Here is a 16,582-nt window from a genome sequence, read left to right as displayed (position 1 = left end):
GGAGAGGAGTCTGTGGAGGAACCTGTGATGAAAGGTGCCATTTTCCTGGCTGTGCACAGACCTCCAGGTACAACAGAGAGAAACTAAGACAGCTGAATTAATCTAGGTCAGAACTCCGCTGGATGGGGGAATGGGCCAAAAGGAAGACAGACACCTAATTTGAGGCAGAGGGGATGGAAAACAGACCAGGAATACGGGGGAATGACCAGCAGTGTGGCAGATGAGAGTGACAAAGAAGGAAAGAGATTTGGAGGAAGGTTTTATAAGAGGGTAAGTCACTTCAGTCTTGTCCAACTCTTTCTGGCCCCACGGACTGTAGCCCACCAGGTTCCTCCGTCCATGGAATTTCCCAGGCAAGAATACCAGAGTGGGTTTCCATTTCCTATTCCAGAGGATCTTCCCAACCCAGGGATCAAACCAGGGTCTCCTGCATTGGCAGGCCAGTTTTTACCACTAGTGCCACCTAGGAAGACTGGGGACAGAAGAGGGACCATTTGAACTGTCACAGTTGGCTCCCTGGGAGAGGGCTGGTTCCGTCCTTTGCCATCTAGTATGTGGGCTTGGAAGAACTGTCACTCTCCCAGTGAAAGTTCTAAAGAAGCAGGTGTCCTCAATAAAGAGCCAAGTGCCAGGTACAAGTATTCTGCAAAGAGTTGGTATCTTTGCAGAACTTTTTGGACAAAGATTTTGGCACATTGGCAGAGCTGTTAGGTTCCAAGGGAGGCAGTGGATCATTCTGAGGATGAAGGGGTGTACGGATGGAGGAAGTGACTCTTTAAGCACAGGTGACAAATATAGGTCCTGGGGGGATCATGTGACTTCAAGATGTTAGTCAGAGCTCTGGAGTCAAGGGTGGCTCCAAAGGATATAGAAGACTTGGTGACACTCCCAAAAAGAGGGTTTTGGTCCAGGATCCCCCAAAACACTGGTGAGAAGTTTGGGCTCCCAGAAGATACAAGAGCACAATTAGGACGACTGTTCCAGGCCAATGGGACAGCTGGATTGGTTGATTCCCGAGACCCTCACTCTTGAGTGAAAAATCAAGAGCAGCTTCCCAGGAGATGAGGGCAAGTTGATCATACCCCAAAGAGGTCTCAGCCTAAGTGTGAAGTGTCCAGATTAGACATTCCTTCTGGTAAGAAAAGCAGAGAACCCAGGGTATGGACAATGAAAGAAATTAACCCAAGGAAGTCATAATTATTCATAACTAAAAATAGAGATTTCCTGGGGGTCAGTGATGAAGTCTAAGCTGATATAGACCACCCAGGCACATGTAACCAAATCAAATACCCAAAGGCCAATTCCGCTGGACCCATGATTATCAGGTAGGTGGGTTTCCAAATTTCTCCCTCAGCTTCACCCTAAAGAGACTTCTTCAATGCTAGGAAGCCAATGGCCAGAGAAATCTCAGCTAATGTCCAACTACTCCCACATCATGGGAATCACAAGTCTTGACACAGAGGGTGGGGAAGGGAGCCACTCCCTCTCTGTGTTCTAAAAGTAGTTTCAGAATAATGCTGGGAACCCAGATGAGCAAACCTCCATCTCCTTCTGCATAGTCCCCTTATTAAAGAGGTTCTAGTTCTCTGAGTAGGACCCACACGGCCCAAACACAGTCCCTTCTTCATAACTCCACAGTCACCTGTGGAAACTGGAAAACACCCATTCCAGTCAGCAAATCCTGAATATCCCTGAGACACCTGCACAGATAGGTGAGCACAAAACTGAGACTCCAGGTATCTGCCACCCTCAGTTCAGAGGTCATCTCCTCCATGACCAACCTCCGCCCCACCCCCACCCCCACCCCCCACCGACTACACACACACACACACCCTAGACACATATCCCTCTCCCCATAGAGCTTACCATTGCATTTATTATCACACTGTGTTTTAATTGTTTATGTTTCGTCTCCCCAGTTACCTTTGGAGCTTCTTTATACCTAAGGTCTAGCACCCAATAAACACTTGTAGGATGAGTTAGACCGGGCTGGGCTGGGATAGAGTTAAACCGAATTGAACTGAGTTGAAGTTAAAGAAAATGACACCGGGGACCACAGAGCAGTACGTTCCCATGGCAACAAAGTTGCGTATTACCCTGATTTCCTCATCAAGGGTCTCCCCAGAAACCCACCACCTCCAGGATGTCTCCCGAGTCCCCCAGCCACGGCGCCCCTCCCCCACCATGCAGGTCCTCATTGCTTCTTGTGGAACAGAGCCGGCGCCGGCTCGTTGGTGGGCTCGGCCATGACCTGCATGGGTTGGTTGTTCAGGGCGGCCTCGCGCATCTTGTGGTACATGAATTCGTTCTGGCGGAACATGCGCAGTTCCATCTCCGTCTGCATCCGCATGGCCTGTGGGACGTGGATACATCGAAAACAGTGATGACAAAGCCCCAGGACGTGTCGGTCTCTGACTTACGTGGCCCTACTGGAAAGGACACACATACAGCCTACACACACATGCACACATGTATACTCACACTCATCCACTGGGGGTCGAATGTCTTGGTAGTGGGCTCCATTTGTTAGGAAGAGGCAGTCACACGAACCACTGAGAGAGTAGCTTGAGGGACTGTTCTCAGCAGAGATTATTCTTAGCAAGTGCCAGGTGGGGACCTGGATTTGAACCTTGGCTCCTGCACTTAAGTCCCATCTAACATTGTGGGACTTAATCCCTTCAGCCCTCAGTTTGCTCATACATGAAATGGGTGAGATTACCCTTGTACTTTACAATGTTCCAGGAAGACTACAGCCTGTGACACATAGCAAAACCGTCACCCTGGTAATGTTAATTCAAGAAATATTTATCAAGGGCCAGGCTTCACTGCAGGGCTAAGGTCAGAGCAGTGAATACGGTGACAATGACTTATTTGACAAGCTTAATATACTGACATAATGTTAGTCTTCTCATTCATTTTATGATGCCAGAGTCTGTCCTCTTTTCCTGTACTGCTGCCTGAGGACAGTCCTTTGGACTATGTTACTTTCAAATAAATCCGTCTTCAAAGCACAAAGGAAACCAGCAGCTATGAAGAGCATGCCATTCACACACCAACTCATCAAACCCTTGTGCCAACCCTGTCTTTTTCCTCCATTTCACTGATGAGGAGACTGAGGCCCATACATTTAGTATTAGCAGCCACACAGCTGGAAAGTGGTAAAGCAGGAATTGGATCCCAGCAATCTGATTCTAGAGCCTGTGCTCTCTGACTCTACTCCACGTAGCAGGTTTTCTAATGTACGTGTTACACACAAATGCACACCATTAGGTTTTCTCAGTCCAGGCTTGGAGCATCCTAGAGTTCAAGTCTGAGCTTTGCCATCCACTCGCTTTGTGACTAAGGACAGGTTACTCTCCTTCCCTGGGCCTCAGTTTTTTCAGATGTAAAATGAGAAAGGGACTAAGCATGTCTGAATTCCCTCCTGGTCTAGCAGGCAACTAGGGCCTTTGCAAAAGCAGAATCTAGTACTCAGCTTTCATCATCAGAGAGCCCAGCCCAGCCCCAAGATGCCACTTGCCTCTAAGTCCTTGGTGATGGGATGAGAGGGTCCATGTGTAACCAGGAGGATGGCATAAGCTTTGCAGATCATGCTATGCCCCACCTCAATGTTGCCAGCATGCCAGTTTGTCAGCCCTGCCCGCATGATGGCCATGCCCAGCTGGGCATTGTTGGGATGGTACAGCTTCCTGTGGGGACATAGCAAGTAATCATAACACATATTCCCAACCTGCCTTGCATCTGCACAGCATTTGACAGCTTATAAAGGGACCATGGGACTTTCCTGGTGGTCCAGTGGTTAACAATCCTCCTTCCAATGCAGGGGACACAGGTTCAATCCCTCGTTGGGGAATTAAGATCCCACTTGCAACTAGAGAGCCTGTGTGCCACAACTAGAGAGAAGCCTCAGCACACTGCAATGAAGACTCAGGGCAGTCAAAATAAAATAAATAAATACATAAAAGTGACCTCACTGATTAAGTCCATTTGCTTTCCCATCAGCCCTGGGAGGTATCCGCCATCAAAGATAGATTGAGGCACACAGAGCCGCAGTCAGATGCCAAACACCCCACGTGGTGAGGCTGTGAGATGGAGACTCTGACCTGGGCCACTGAGCCAAGTCCTCACAGGGAAGCGGGGTCAGGATTGTACTTGGAACTTGAATACTGGGAGCTAGCAGCCTTCAGGAGCACCCAACCTCTCCTTGGGAAAAAGCTAAGAAATTTAGGGGGAAAAAATAATTTGAATGTTATTTGTGGGACAAAGTGGTATTCTTACCTCCCTGATACCCTCTGGTACCCTCCTTTTGTACCCTCCATGGATCGAAGAGGGTACCCTCCATGGTACCCTCCATGCAAAAAAATACAACTTTCTTACGCAGAAGTATTCATTTGGCCAGAAATACAAATTCACACACCAATGTGAACACATACGGCAAGAGAAGACGTTAGCAGAGGAAAGACAAGGAAGTTGCCTTTTACAGTTTATAAGCAAGGATGGCCCACACCTCTTTATTTTCTTTCTTTTTTTCCTTCTCTCTCTCTCTCTGTTTTTTGTTTGTTTGTTGTTTTTTATCACACTGTGGGGCTTGCAGGACCTTAGTTCCCAAACCAGGGATTGAACCCTCACTCCCTGCAGTAGAAGCACAGAGTCTTAACCACTGGACTATCAGGGAAGTCCCTCTCTTTTTTCTTTTGATAAACTCTAAAGCTGAAAGATTGCCTCTGTTGATTGGTTGATTGGTTGGGGGTGGGGGAAACCTTTCTAGGCACTTAAAATCAAGCCAGATTTAGCCTTAAGGAAACCAAAAGCAGAAGATGCCACCCAAACAATAGACAACCTGGAGGTGGGAAAGACAAAGGTTGACTCACAGATTTCATCTCAAGTATCAGATCTGATTATTTGGACATTATTGCTGGGCACATCATGATAAAGAGGTTCAGTCATGAAGAGGATGGTGATCAATTACTAATGGCTGCTGTGGGTGCCAGAGGGAGGGATATAGTGATATGCCTGCCATCTTCTTACCATCCCTGAAACAGACACATTTCTGGAGACTACCTGAGACCCAAGATCGTCACCTACATGTAGCCATCCACCATCCTCCTGGCGTAGTGTGAGGCCTCCTCAAAGGCCTGCAGGTAGGAGAGGACCTCGGAAACAATGCTCAGCAGCCGCAGCGTGTAGATGTTGGTGTCGGCAAACACTGGCTCCTGCTTCTGCAGGCACTCCCGGCATAACTTCACAACCTAGGAGACACAAGCCCTGTCTGTACTCACTGCACCAGAGCACAAGCTTAATTCACATACGGGAGCATCATGATGCCACTGGACACTCGTGCTTAGAAGACTGAGGAAACTGCTAACAGAGATGGGAAAGCACCAGCTTATGATTTGAAGAGAAAAATGGTTCCCATTTGGCTAAGATGTAGGGATGAAAAGGGTAACAGTGGGACACAGTGCTGACATGGCAGGATGAGGAGTTACCATAGAAGTTAGTATGGAGTCCGTTAACAGATGAATGGTACATATATGCAAGGGAATGCTACTTAGCCATAAAAAGGAAATGAATTTGAGTCAGTTGTAGTGAGATGGATGACCCTAGAGCCTGTTATACAGAATGATGTAAGTCAGAAAGACAGAAACAAATATTGCATATTAATGCATATATACGGAATCTAGAATATTCATTAGAAGGACCGATGCTGAAGCTGAAGCTCCAATACTTTGATCACCTGATGCGAAGAGCTGACTCATTGGAAAAGACCCTGACCCTGGGAAAGATTGAGGATGGGAGGAGAAGGGGATGACAGAGGATGAGATGGTTGGATGGCATCATCGACTCAATGGACATGAGTCTGAACAAACTCCGGGAGGACAGGGAAGTGAAGGACAGGGAAGCCTGGGGTGCTGCAGTCCATGAGGTTGCAAAGAGTCAGATGTGACTGAACAACAACAAATGGAATCTAGAAAAATAGTACTGATGAACCTATTCGCAGAGAAGAGATGGAGATGCAGACATCTTTCTCTGTGTCCATACCTCTGCCATGTGAGGATGCAGTGAGATGATATGCATGGAAGGTGGCCAGACAAACATGAACTAAGTTCCTATCTGCTGTATGTATGTGTACCAGCCAGGAGTTTCCTTAGCAATTGACAGAAACCTAAATAAAACTGGTTAAGAATAATGGAACCACACAATGGTATATTAAAAGGAACTCAGCCATTAAGAGGAACAAAACTGGGTCATTTGCAGATGTGGATGGACCTAGAGCTGTCATACAGAGTGAAATGAAGTAAGTCAAAAAGAGAAAAATAAATATCGTATATTAATGCATATATGTGGAACATGGAAAATGGTATTGATGAACCTATTTGCAGGGAAGGAATGGAGATGCAGATATAAAGAATGGACACATCAAGGGAAAGAGAGGGAAGGACGAACTGAGAAGGTAGCATTGACATATATACACCATCATGTGTAAAACAGATAACTAGCGGGAAGCTGCTATATAACACAGGGAGTCCAGCCTGGCACTCCATGACAACCTAGAAGAGTGGAATGTGTCAGGGAAGGAGGCTCAAGGGGGAAGAGATACATATATAATTATGACTGATTGACATTGATGTGTGTCAGAGACCTCCACAACATTGTAATTATCCTCCAGTTAAAAAAGAAATCAGTAGGGAGTTATGAAAGCTATATTCATATATTACTTCCTCTCACAACAGCATGATGAGACAGGTGCTGCTAATATCCTCATTTTCCCAGATGAGGAAACAGAAGCACAAAGAGGGTAAGTGCTTTGCTCAAGTTACACAGAGAGTGAGCGATGGAGTGCAGATTCAAACCAAGCAATGGAGCTTTATCTTAACCATCATGTCCATGATTCTCCGTTGTAGCTGTGCTTTGGAATCATCTGGAGAACTTTTTTTTTATACTTTGAACAAGTAATTACACTTTGAACAAGTAAAATTTCTACTTCTTAACTATGCTTCAATAAAGCTGGAAAAACATAAAGAGTATACCACTTGCTGGAAGATATGGCCCCTTCTCATGAAGTATTGCTTATAAAGCAGTGCTTCACCTGAGCCTTTGACAGCCTTATACAACTTTTTATTAGGCTAGGAGGATATGTGTAGTATGGTAGGTGATGTAACCAGTAGAATCCAAGCTATGGTTCCATTTCCACACCTCTATGGCTATAAAATGCATCATTTGGACTAGTGATACCAATGTGCACTCAGGTACCATTGGGACAAAATCTCTGTAAGTCCCTGGAGAGCTTTTTAAAATCCCAGTGTCTGAGTCCTACCCCAGACCAAAGAAACTAAATATCTAGGGGAGGGACCCTGGCATCTGTAGCTCGTATCTGCCCCCGGGTGGCCCTTATGCACAGTGACATTGGACAGTCATGACCTGCTAGAGGTGTACAGGATGGATTGGCAGAGAGAGGGTCCAGGAGACTGACTAGAAGGAGGCCACATTGGTCCTGGTGAGGGAGAAGATGGGCTCAATCCCAAGGGACTTGGAGTCAGACTTTCCTGATTAATTCACATGTAGACATAGCCTCAGTGATGCCCTACAAAGTCAACTGGTTTCTAGATTTTAGTGGTTCATAGCTCTCCTCTATTTCCCTTGCCAATCTCATGGGAGAAACGTCACACAATTCTTTGCATTTCCAATGAGTGGAAATTAGTTTTCTCTGAGATTCTCCCAGAGGCCCCTGGGGCAACTGGGTGGGGGTGTGACAGAGTGTGAGCTAACAAACAATCCACCCTGAAAACAATCATGAACTCATAGGCAGTGTCCAGCCCTACATCTGGCCCTGCCCAACTAGAGCACAGAAGAGGACAAATGGAGAAGAAGAGAGGACAGAGGAATGGAATCAGGAGCTGAAGCTCCTACCTCAAACCTCTAAATTTTCTATATTGTACAGCAACACTTTGTTCATGGGACTCTCCCTGAGACTTGACAGACTTCTGGGAGGCAAGCAGCATGTCCTGCGTTGGTCACCTCAATAAGGACACAAAAATAGGCAATGAATGAGTGAGGAAGAAAGAATGAAGACAACGGAAAAGCTGACAGAAATGAACAGAAATGAATCTCCCACACTGCCACACCCTAGGGGCATCCAAACCCAGCCACACAAGTTGTTTAAAGAGCTTTGAGGGAAAAAAAAATACTCTGATGATCCCTGTGTTCTGTTGCAGACTGGGTGAATCACATCTCAGGGGGTGAGAGACAGGAATCGGTATTTCCAACAAACTGCCTGAGTGAATTCAGTGCAAGTAAGTGCTCTGCAGATCAGTGCTGGTGGTGGGTCTCAACTTTAGGCGCACATTGAAATCACATGGGAGCTTTAAAAATCTTGATGTCTGGGTCCCACTCTAAGAGATTCTGGAAGGACTGTCCTGAGCATCAGTATTTTTCAATGATTCTAGTGTACAGCCTGGCTCTAGTGTAGAGCCAGGGTTGAATGCACAGTCAGAAGAGCCTGGAAACTGTAGGCAGGACACATGTTCAGTTACCAGAAAGCAAGCCATCCACTGCCATTTCCATTCCTCCGTCCCTGATGCCAACCTAAAATATTACAGACCATCCCTCAAACCCCAGGGACATTTGTCAGGCTGCCTGTGCTTCCCTCAAACCCAGTTTCAGTGAGTTGAACCATCGGTGAGAACACACCCCTAAAAGAGGCTCCATGGCTTAAGGGCGAGAAGAGTCATGATCTCAACCATGGGACATCTTCCAGAAAAAAAACCTGCTTGGTAGCCTCCCTGTCTTGACTGCCCCCCACCATTTCCCTCCTTTACTAGAGAACCTTTCTGCCCTCTTCCCCACCCCTATCCCCTATAAAAATGAATTTTTACCTCATGGTACAAACCCTCGGAGCGAGCCTCGTCGATTTTTTCCAGTGTATCCTTGGAGAATTGTATCATCTCCTTCACCACCTCCTGAGAGGGCTGGGAAAGGAAGGGACACTGAGTTGGAGGCCCCTTCGTGAGGCAACCCACCACATCTCTGAACAGCCAACATTTTTTTTTTATTGGAGTATAATTGCTTTACAATGTTGTGTTAGTTTCTGCTGTTCAACGAAGTGGATCAGCTATAACTGTGCACATATCCCCCTCCCTCTGGGGCCCCATCCCAGGGAACCGAAGTGAACTCCCTGTGCTATAGAGGAGGCTTCCACTAGTTCTCTTTTTATACATGGCAGAGTATATGTCAATCCCAATCTACCAATTTGTCCCACCCTCCCATTCCCCCCGACCATGCCTACATTTTAGTTCTCTATGTCAGCGTCTCATTCCTGCCCTGCAAATAGGTTCAGTTGCTCTTGTTGACATCTACTGTAGTACGAGATTAATGCCTTCCTCCTTGTGAATGCTTAGTTTCTGTAAATGCCGCTCAAGAACCCTATAGCTTTTCCAGCTCCCTCATTATGCTTCTGATGCACATTGCATTTTCCATTGACCAAGTCCCAGAGCCTTGCTGCTGGGTCATGTTCCCCAGCCCCAGCTCATGCCTGGGTTTATAGACCCCAGTGAAGAGTCTGACATTAATCCCTGTTGTGTTTTCTCTGGCATTTTGGATTCTTATTGTATTCTATCACTCAAAATGTTTGCCATTCTTCCTCTTGACTTCAAATCAACCACATATTCTATAGGTATGCCCTTGAATTTTTGTTTTCACCCAAATACTGGCCAGCACAGGGCTGAGGACAGAGGCTGAGGGTTTGACCAAAAAAATCATACTCCGGTTTGCCACTGAAGCTCATTAAACAGGGCCCTGTGGCTATGGGCTGTCAACCCTTTCACATGTCTCTGCATCCAGCTCATAGTTCCTAGGATGATCAAAATGATATCATGGACCTTCCTTGGTGATCCAGTGGTTAAGAATCCACTTCACAAAGCAGGGACACAGGTTCGATCCCTGGTCAGGGAACTAAGATCCCACATTCCCCCTGAGCAACCAAGTCTGCATGACACAACTATTGAAACGCGAGTACCACAACTACAGAGTCGGTGCACTGCAACAAAAGGCCCAGCATGCCTCAATGAAGACCTGACACAACAAAATAAATAAATGCATGATTTAAAAAAAAGCCTATCATGAGAGAACTTGTTAGCTGTGAAATATAGACCAATCAGGCTTCCTATGTTTGCCTAAGCAGTCTAGTGATCTTGTAAAACAAAAAATGAGGTTTTGATATTTGAGGTACCATAATTAAGAAGCCAGTTCCCATGAAAGCATAATTTCGAAGAAAAAGTGCCAGATTTCTCAAAGACCAAAGAAAGAGTTTGCCTGCAATGCTTACCAATATCAGAAGCTCTTCTCTGGGAAAAAAAAGTTTTTTGCTTAGGAAAATCTGATATAACTTTTTCCAAAATAAAAATACCTTTATTATTTATTCTGACTGTAAAATTAATATATGCAAACTGTAAAAAAATAAAACATATGAAAAAAATATGGAGAAAAAAGCAGAAATCCCCAGAAATCAACCAAAGATGGACACGGTATGTTGAGGAGTATTTTCTAATACGTATACACAGGAATAATATTTTAAATATTTAACAACTAGTATAGGAAGAGCACTGACAGATCAAAGGCACAGACACATCAATAGTATGTCTACATGACCATATCAGCTTACACTGGCTGAACTTCGGTCGTGCACGTTCACACATGCATGAGTGTGTGTATGTCAATAGCACCATATTTTTCTAACTGGTATACTAACAGATTTCTCTCTACTGCCTGTTTTTTTTTTTCACTCATTATAGTCAAAGCTATGGTTTTTCCAGTAGTCATGTATGGATGTGAGAGTTGGACCATAAAGAAGGCTGAATGTGGAAGAATTGATGCTTTCGAACTGTGGTGCTGGAGAAGGCTCTTGAGAGTCCCTTGGAGTGCAGGGAGATCAAACCAGTCAATCCTAAAGGAAATCAGTCCTGAATATTCATTGGAAGGATTGATGCTGAAACTGAAGCTTCAGTACTTTGGCCATCTGATGCAGAGAGCCGACTCATTGGAAAAGACCCTGGTGCTGGGAAATATTGAAGTAAACAGAGAAAGGGGTGGCAGAGGATGAGAAGGTTAGATAGCATTATTGACTCCATGGACAGGAATCTGAGCAAACTCAGGAAGAGAGTGAAGGACAGGGGAGCCTGGAATGCTGCAGTCCATGGGTTCGCACAGAGTTGGACACGACTTAGTGACTGAACAGTAGATATTTCCCCATATAAATATGAAAACAAGACTACCAAGCATTTTAAAGAATTTTACAGACATCATACTGCCCACATGACGATCTCATTCATTCTGTGTTCTAAGCATAACAGTCTGGAGGGAAAGGAGCATGAGACCAATTTTCTAAGGAAAACGGTCTATCCTAGGCAATAAAAGCCCCGTAACTGCTTTCTAAAAAAAAAAAAAAAATCAACTTATATTGCCTTTTTAATAACTAGAATTTTCTACTGTATGAAGCTAGACTAATTTATTTAGTCAGGTCTCCAAGTATCCAATTTTTTTTTACGATAAGGAATTGGGGTCAACAACTCTGTTTAGATTTTCTGCTTAAATTGTTTTGTGGAGTCACCTTCCCTAAACTATCAAAAACTAACAAGAGAATGGGCATCTGTTCCCTTAAAAATAACCGTCCTCCATAAATGGAGATCAGGGTCTTCCCTCAGGCTCCCAGCTGTCTTGAGACAGCTCTGCTGTGATCACCTTGCAGAAGGAGATCTGCCGACCAAGAAAAGCTTGCTTCAACTTCAGGATCACTTAAAGTGGGATTATGTTTCTTTTTCTCTCCTCCTCGCCACTTACTTTGACTTCTGCAGAATTCTTCATTATTCCTACAATTCTACCTTCATTCCATATCCTTCTGTACCTGAAAAGTGAAAATGTCAGTCACTTAGTCATGACCGACTCTTCGTGACTCCATAGACTGTAGTTTGCCAGGCTCCTCTGTCCATGGAATTATCCAGGCAAGAATATCAGAGTGGGTTGCCATTCCTTTCTCCAAGGGATCTTTCCAACCCAGGGATGGAACTCAGGCCCCCTGCACTGCAGGAAGGTTGTTTATTGTCTGAGCTGCCAGGAAGCCTGGGCTTCCCCACAATTCTGTGTTTGTTTCTGTACTTGCCTCACAGCCTGACCCCAACAATTGATGCACGCATCAGTGCTCTGCCTTCTATTAGGTCTCACTCCTGGGTTAACCTTCACTTTGACCTTTGATTTGGCTGAGATTTCTGGCTGCCTTCCTGCTTGACGACCCAAAGGTTGACTTCCTGCCTGAGTGCTACTCAGCCCTCTGTTAGTTAACTGGTCATGTCTTGGTCCCAGACCACATCATTTCAGTGTGTGTCTGCTTCCCTAAGCCCATTTGAATCAACCACATAAGTGAGAGGAGGCCATGTCTTGCCTGGTGTGCAGAGTCCTGTGAGTAGGGTCCAGAGGTATATTGTATCATCCATCCATGAAACCTACATCTTCAGTTTTACCTGTCATTTGTTGCCCAAGTGGTGGCTCATAAAATCCCATCTAGTTGATGACTACTAGTCTCCAAGCTACTGTAACTTCCATCATATTCAAAATTCTTAGTGAATCTTCTCGAGTAATCAATAACTTGCAGGATAAACTCAGAGAATACCAAGCTGTTAGATGTTAAGAAAAATGGTACTGATGAACCTATCTGCAGGGCAGGAATAGAGACGCAGACATAGAGAACAGACCTTGGACATAGCGGGGGCAGGACAGGGTGGCACGAATTGAGAGATTAGCAATGAAATATATATATCACCATATGGAAAATAGATAGCTAATGGGAAGTTGCTGTATAGTGCAGGGAGGTCAACACGGTGCTCTGTGACAACCTAGAGGGCTGGGATGGGGAGATGGGGGGAGATTCAAGAGGGAGGAACATCTGCATACTTATGGCTGATTCACATTGTTGTATGGCAGAAGCCAACATGATGTCGTAAAGCAATTATAAAGCATTTAAAAAAAAAATCTTCTTCAATTTGATGCTGTAAGAAAAAGTGCTACTTTAAGCTCTTGAAAGGAGTTAAATTTTTTCAAGGAGGCAACTGCCAAGGTTCTCAAAACAACCGGGCTGAAAGGTTGTTAACTGTCCCATGCAACATGTGATAAAGCTACTCTGAGAAGGGAAATGGGCTGTTCCACTTGGCTCTCTTTTCAGAGTAAAGGCAGGAAAACCTGATCTGCAGATAGGATTTAAGGAACCCCACAGAAAGAGGTTCCACTCTCCAGGAGCACCAAAATTAATAGAAAACAAGGAGGCAGAGAGAGGAGCCAGAGGAGAAAGGGGAGGAGCTAGTGGTGAAGCGGGAGGAACCAGAGGAGGAACCAAAAGAAGAGGAGGGGAGGGAAAGAGGGACACTGGCTCCCCAAACTTGAAAAATTGAAACATTCCTATTGTGAAAACTATAGGTGAAGGCTGGAGAAAGAGGGAAAAAATAAAAAATTAAAAAAGCAGCAACCTAAACAAGGAGGGTCCAAAGCTACAAGTGAGGGAAATTGGTGTTTTTTTCTCATTTTAAAAATATTTGGTTTTTATTTTTATCCAGCTCTATATGTATATATTATATTATATATATAACGTATATATATATGAGTCAGAAACAATTTGATGCCAACTGAAGGTTTGAAGTTGAGTCACAAATGCTGGTGTACAGAGAGGAGCTTATCAGGCTGTGATAAAGCATTATTTAAATAAATAAAAACAATTGTGATGACATCATAGAAAAGCCTGAAGGAACTGTTATTAAGTTAGTCCAATGCCCCACTTCACAGATGAGGAAACAAACCCACAAGGAAGAACCTTGCCCAAGCTTAGACATTCAAGGTCATAGGCAGAATGAGAACACAGGCCTCCTAATTTTTTCTCCAATGTCCTTTCCACTACAATATTGGGGGGGGGGGGCAGTGAAAATGTTAGTCACTCAGTCGTGTCTGACTCTTTGTGACCCCATGGACTGCAGCCTGCCAGGCTCCTCTGTCCATGGAATTCTCCAGGCAAGAATACTGGAGTGGGTAGCCATTCCCTTCTCCAGTCTGCTATATTATAATAGCCTTTTATCATGTCTTCAAATGCATTTGCTTTTAAAAAATCATACTCAAAAATTTTTTTCTGCTCACTTATTTTGGTTGAGTCATTGTTATTCCTTTATTTTAATAGAGAAACCAAATTCATGTCTGACTCTTTGCGACCCCATGGACTGTAGCCCACCAGGCTCCTCTGTCCATGGAATTCTCTAGGCAAGAATACTGGAGTGGGTAGCCATTACCTTCTCCAGGGATCTTTCCAACCCAGGGATCGAACCCAGGTCTCCTGCATTGCAGGTGGATTCTTTACTGTCTGAGCCACCATGAAAACCCAAGTTATTGTTATTTCTTTATTTTAATAGAGAAACTATTTTGATATAAAAATAATAAAAAGCTTTTGCTTTGAATCCAGGTCAGTTCAAGCAGAAATCATGGATGTTTTGTATCAAGAGAGATGTCAGCTCTTCAATTCAGATTGGAAGATGTGGACATATGGTCACCATCTGATAGCAGCTTATCTAAAGTGAAGGGGCAGGAACCAACAGCCACACCTCACCTACTTAACTATTGTTATTGCCAGGTCAAAAAATTCAAAAAATTCCAAAGCCTGTATGGGAGGGGAGTTTGGAGGAGAATGCATACATGCATATGTATAGCTGGGTTGTTCTGTTGTGCACCTGAAATTACCACAACATTGTTAATTGGCTATACTCCCATAAAAAATAAAACGATTAAATGGAAAAAAGAGGAAATATATCTGATTTCAGAATCTTAAAATGTAACTATAGATTTTTCGGTGTGTATAAGGATATTCTCCTAAAAATGTATAAAATATACAAAAATATTAAAATCTATGTGTACAGTGTATTATATAAGCATAGATGGATCCTTTCAGGATAAGTAAATGGGAAATAAATTAATTAGTACTAATGAACTCAAAGGGGTTTCCCAGGTGGCACTAGCGATAAAGAATCAGCCTGCCAATACAGAGGACATAAAGAGACACAAGTTTGATCCCTGGGTCAAGGAGACTCCCTGAAGGAGGGCATGGCAACCTACTCCAGTATTCTTGCCTGGGAAATCCCATGGACAGAGGAGCCTGACAAGATACAGTTCACAGGGTCGCAAAGAGTCAGACACAACTGAAGCAACTTAGCATGTATGCAATGAACTCAAAATAAATTAGATACGAAACAGGTATTCCATGTCATAATAAGTAATACTTGTTTCGTATCAAATTTATTTTGAGTTCATTTGTACTAATTAATTTACAATTAAACTAATACTTTAACCTGGTTTCTATAAAAAGAAATTTCAAAAGATTCAAAGAAATAACTACAGTTATTTCATTTAATTTCAGAAGGGAGAAAAGAAGGCCTGGCCTCTTAAAAATTAGGTAGTGGTAGAAGCAAGTTATGAAAAAAATACTCAGGTCCAGGCAGTAGGCAGGAAGGTTGGCTGGCTTGCAGATAAGACACGTGTTAACCTGCAGGTTCTGGAAGGTCAGGGTAAGGGTGGACACAGTAGCTTATTCCTTTCTGTACCTCCTGTGGTACTGAGCTCAGTGCCCCATACATACAAGTCAATACACATTTCCTGGAATATAGAAACTTTGATTCTGTGAAAATGGGGTTGTTCCTATAAAGAACATATTCCTGGGACTTCCCTGGTGGTGCAGTAGATAAGAGATTGTCTGCCAATGTAGGGAACATGGGTTCAATCCCTGATCTGGGAAGATTCCACATGCCATTGAGCAACTAAGCCTGTGTGCCACAACTACTGAGTCTGCGTGCTGCAAATACTGACACCCGAGTGCCCTAGAGCCAGTGCACCGCAACGAAGAGTAGCCCCCACTCACTGCAACTCAACGAGAGAAAGCCTGCATGCAGCAATGACAACCCAGCATAATCAAAAATAAATAAATAAATAATTTTTTAAAAAGAACACATTCCTGAGTGTTTTGTATCCTACCCTGTATCAAGACTGACTTCTGCTTGCACACACATGTGGGTACGCGTATCTGTGTGAGTGCATGTGTCCCTTCTAATTTTAATAATTAAATAAATTTAATTTTAATTTGCATACTGTTTTACATTCCTCTCCCAAATTCAATTCATATGTTTCAGTTCTAACCCCTAGTACCTCAAAATGTGACCTTATTTAGAAACAGGGTCAGTGCAGATGTAATTAATTAAGATGGGGTCATACTTAATTAAGGGTGGCCCCTTCAACCAATGGCACTGGTGTTCTCATAAACAGAAGGCCAAGTAAAGAGAAAAATACACGCATGAGGGGAAGACCATGGAAAGAGGCCCAGGGCTGTCTACTATCTACGGAAAGAGGCCTAGGGCAGATCCTTCCTTCATAGCCTTCAATAGGAACCAGTCCAGCCAACACCTTGATTTCAAATTTTAGCCTCCAGAACCGGGAAACTATACATTTCTATTGTAAGTCACCCAGTTTGGGGTCCTGGGTGTTATGGCAGCCCTAGGAAACAAATTCATATGTC

General features: G+C 44.0%; 1 protein-coding gene and 1 long non-coding RNA gene across 9 annotated transcripts in view; one reads left to right on the top strand and one right to left on the bottom strand.

The window, feature by feature from the left end:
• The first annotated feature begins 106 nt into the window (after nt 1-106).
• On the top strand, nt 107-14,818 carry LOC145546341 (uncharacterized). Its single transcript, XR_014082768.1, has 3 exons — nt 107-270; nt 8,214-8,291; nt 14,486-14,818. It is a non-coding gene; the product is annotated as an uncharacterized LOC145546341 (long non-coding RNA).
• SMYD1 (SET and MYND domain containing 1) overlaps nt 1,874-16,582 on the bottom strand; it is a 42,210-nt gene continuing 27,501 nt past the window's right edge. For 2 of the 8 annotated variants that reach the window (XM_081592923.1, XM_081592924.1), the window contains 4 exons: nt 8,874-8,966; nt 5,086-5,249; nt 3,517-3,689; nt 1,874-2,353 (listed from right to left, as the gene is read on the bottom strand). In XM_081592923.1, coding sequence (XP_081449049.1) covers nt 1,980-2,353; nt 3,517-3,689; nt 5,086-5,249; nt 8,874-8,966 — 804 coding nt within the window. In that variant the 3' untranslated portion in view covers nt 1,874-1,979. The remainder of the gene's footprint in view (nt 2,354-3,516; nt 3,690-5,085; nt 5,250-8,873; nt 8,967-16,582) is intronic. The other 6 variants (XM_081592927.1, XM_081592929.1, XM_081592925.1 and 3 more) reach the window with 3 other exon arrangements.

Source organism: Giraffa tippelskirchi, chromosome 4 (genome assembly GCF_054371585.1).
Source record: "Giraffa tippelskirchi isolate mGirTip1 chromosome 4, T2T-mGirTip1v1.2.pri, whole genome shotgun sequence".
Lineage (NCBI taxonomy): Eukaryota > Metazoa > Chordata > Mammalia > Artiodactyla > Giraffidae > Giraffa > Giraffa tippelskirchi.
This window is presented reverse-complemented; position numbering and strand designations above follow the sequence as displayed.